The 2,980-nt window shown below is 58.7% G+C and overlaps 1 protein-coding gene across 1 annotated transcript; it reads right to left on the bottom strand.

The window, feature by feature from the left end:
- Positions 1–137: 137 nt before the first annotated feature.
- On the bottom strand, positions 138–1,529 carry T310_8554 (endo-beta-1,4-glucanase; the record flags this gene model as incomplete). The annotated part of the gene is made up of 1 exon (XM_013468668.1): positions 138–1,529. The coding sequence occupies one exon, from the start codon at positions 1,527–1,529 to the stop codon at positions 138–140; it is 1,392 nt and encodes a 463-aa protein (XP_013324122.1).
- Positions 1,530–2,980: the final 1,451 nt, after the last annotated feature.

Raw genomic sequence — 2,980 nt, 5'->3', positions numbered from 1 at the left:
CGGTGCTGCTCAGGTTTCAGCCATGCGAGCCACCTGGCACCTGCTGTGGAATCTGGTGGATATTGCCCATTCTCGCCATGTGTCATGGTCGCACGTGAAACTTGTCGCGACAACTCGATGTCCACTTGACGAAGCGTTCAATGGCTGGGTGCGATGCGTGGCCGCAAGCCCAGTCGCTGCAGGTCCGCCAGTCGGTAATCCCACCGCACCGAGGCGCGGTCCCAGTTGTCGCCCACCAGCCCGTAGCTCTCCCACTCGTTGTCGGCCGGCTTGCGGGGGTTCAATGCCCAGTATCCCCAGCTGGCGTCCGTCACGCGCAGGAACTCGACCAGGTGCGTCCAGTAGTTGCGATCCCCCGCCGTGGGCTCGTCCGGCGTGCCCAGCTCTCCCACCCACACCGGCGCCATGTCCTCCTCCAACAGGTACGCCCAGTTCTCTCGCATGCTGGCCACAAAGTCCTCGTAGGTCCGTCGCGAATACGGATAAAGCGATCCCCAGCCAGACCAGCTGTAGACGTGGGCGGAATAGACGACGCGGTCGTCCGCAAATGGCGGCGGCAGCCGGACGGGCCGGGTCCGGACCCCGGACAGGTCGTTCGCCGACGAGATGCCCTCGACGATAATCAGCCAGGCAGGGTTGAGAGCCAGCAGGCGCTCAGCGGCTCGCTCGGCAGCGGCAACCCAGTCGTCCCAATGCAGCGTGCCCCAAAGGCCCCGCGGCTCATTGCGCAGGTCAACCCCAATGACGCGCGGGTTGTGTGCCAGCGGCCGCATCACCGTCTCCCAGTGTTCGATCCATTCCTCGCTCGTCTGGCTGACACGACAGAACCACTTGCCGCCAAACCAATCGTTCGCCCAGCCCGCGTCGCACGGGTTCGCGCCGCAGCACCACGTCGCCTGTGTGATGTGGTTGTTGACGATAACCAGCAGGCCCGCATCCGTCAGACTCTCGACGACGGCAGTGAACACGTCCCGCGCTGGGGCACCGCCCGTCTCCGGATCGACAAGGTCCCGATTGGCGGCCAAGCGACTGGCGGGGATCAGAGGGTTGTCGCGCACCATCTCGTCCGAGTAGGGCAACCGCACGCTGTTGAAACCAAGGTCCCGGATGAGCGCAGCGATCCGGTCGCGATGCTGCACGTCCAGACCAGAGGGGACGAAGTCCTCATCGCTGCCGCCGTACCAATTGATGGAGGCGAGTTTGACGCGCTGGTTCTGCGCATCGAGAATGTAACGGCCACGGGTGTGGAACGGGAGCGTGTAGTTGTATGACGCCGACGAGGACGAGCTGGAACCGGCTTCGGGGGACTGGAAGGAGTGCTGCTGCAAGAGATATCCTCCATCCGTGTAGGCAAGAGCGTGCGACGGCGGCGTTGGCGATGGTAGCGGCAGAAGGTTGAGGAGGTCTAAGGCGGACTCGATGTTCGTGTTGATGAGCAACCACAACAGCAGTGACACGAGCGTCACAAGGATGGTTGTCTTGGAGACTAGGAGCGACCTGCGAGTAAACCAGCTGATGGTTACCGCCATGGTGGTGCGCGTAGGCAAGTCGGTCCTCTGAGGAGGATGCCGATTGCAATGGCCGGTAACCAAGATAACTTGGGCAGGGGAATGGCAACCTTTTCAGCAGCGATTTATAGCAAGCAAGCAAGGGATTCAGCCCGACAGCCTCAGTGGTGGCAATGATGATATCAACTCGTCACAGCCCAATGAGGCGCACGGTCAGGCAGACATTAACCAACCCCTGGTAAGCCAACATGTCCATGCCCAACACATGCATGGAATTGTAAAAGTTCGTTAGGGCCAGGATGGAAGAATGTCGAATCGGGATAATCGACACGCCTTCATCCGAGTTTGGTCATCCTTAATAGCTCACTAGAGGAACGCTGCGGGCAGAAGCATTCTCTGTCGAGGCGAAGTGAAGGGGAGGGAAAGAAGGAAACGAAATCAAGGCGGAGGTCCATCGTTTGATTCGTTTCCCCTATTAATATTAGTCTCTGTGGACGTCGCGGTGGACTCCGGGGGAATGACGCAGGGAAGGAGGGGTGATAAGCAGAGCTGAGGAGGGAAAACAGAGAGGAAAGAAAAGGAGGAAGCAGACAGCGCACGAGACGGGAAGATAAAGATTGCAATCAATCCATCCGATGCATCCGACTAACCGTCCAACAAGTGCCTGCCACCAACCCTGGAAACAAGAACGTTCCGGACAGTTCGTTCATTTTTTTTTAACTCGAGGATTGGAGGACGGGGGGCATCGGGGGCAAGGCCAGGCTCAGCAAGGTCCAATTCTTGTTGTACATCTGCGGCATGCCTGACGAATCCGACGGCTTCACCATCGCGATAGCGCATCTTGGCAGACGACGAAGGGCCTCCGGCCAAGACGAGTCCTAACTGCGTAGGGGAAGGGGTCGCGTGGGGCCATCCGGAGAGATCCGTCGCAGGGAGGGATTTGTCTGTCGGCCACAAGCTGCGTTGATGCTGTCCATGAGCATGGCCATGGTGATGATGGGCGAGAGATAATCAAGATAATCAGGATAACATCAGATAAGATGATGGTGAGTGTAGGAGATGATGCGGTATTTTATCTGATGACCCGATCCGGAAGCGGGATCCCACCGCTGAAGGGACCCTTTTTCGGCAGAGCGATGGAGGAGCAATTAACTTGACAGACGTACGTAAGACATAGTAATAATACTGGTTTGTGGGGAGCAACGATCCTTGCCCAGGGCATCTTGAGTCAGGTTGCCGCGCATTGCTTGCTGCACGGGGAGATAATCAGCAGTCGGCAGGCACGCGATGGAGCAGGCGAGCGGCATCCATTGACCAATCACGGCCTCGACACGGCACAGTCCGCCGGAACGCGCCAGTTCCGAGTGCCGAGACTAGCCGGATTGGGCCAGGCACACGACACTATGCGCGCACAACTCGGAGATAACGGCTTGCATATTAATAATCCAGCTGCAATTATGCAGCACTCTTGC

This window comes from Rasamsonia emersonii (assembly GCF_000968595.1).
Source record: "Rasamsonia emersonii CBS 393.64 chromosome Unknown ctg1118621760853, whole genome shotgun sequence".
In the NCBI taxonomy this organism is placed as follows: Eukaryota; Fungi; Ascomycota; class Eurotiomycetes; order Eurotiales; family Trichocomaceae; genus Rasamsonia; species Rasamsonia emersonii.
The sequence above is the reverse complement of the archived record's forward strand: the minus strand, read 5'-3'. Positions and strand labels throughout refer to the sequence as shown.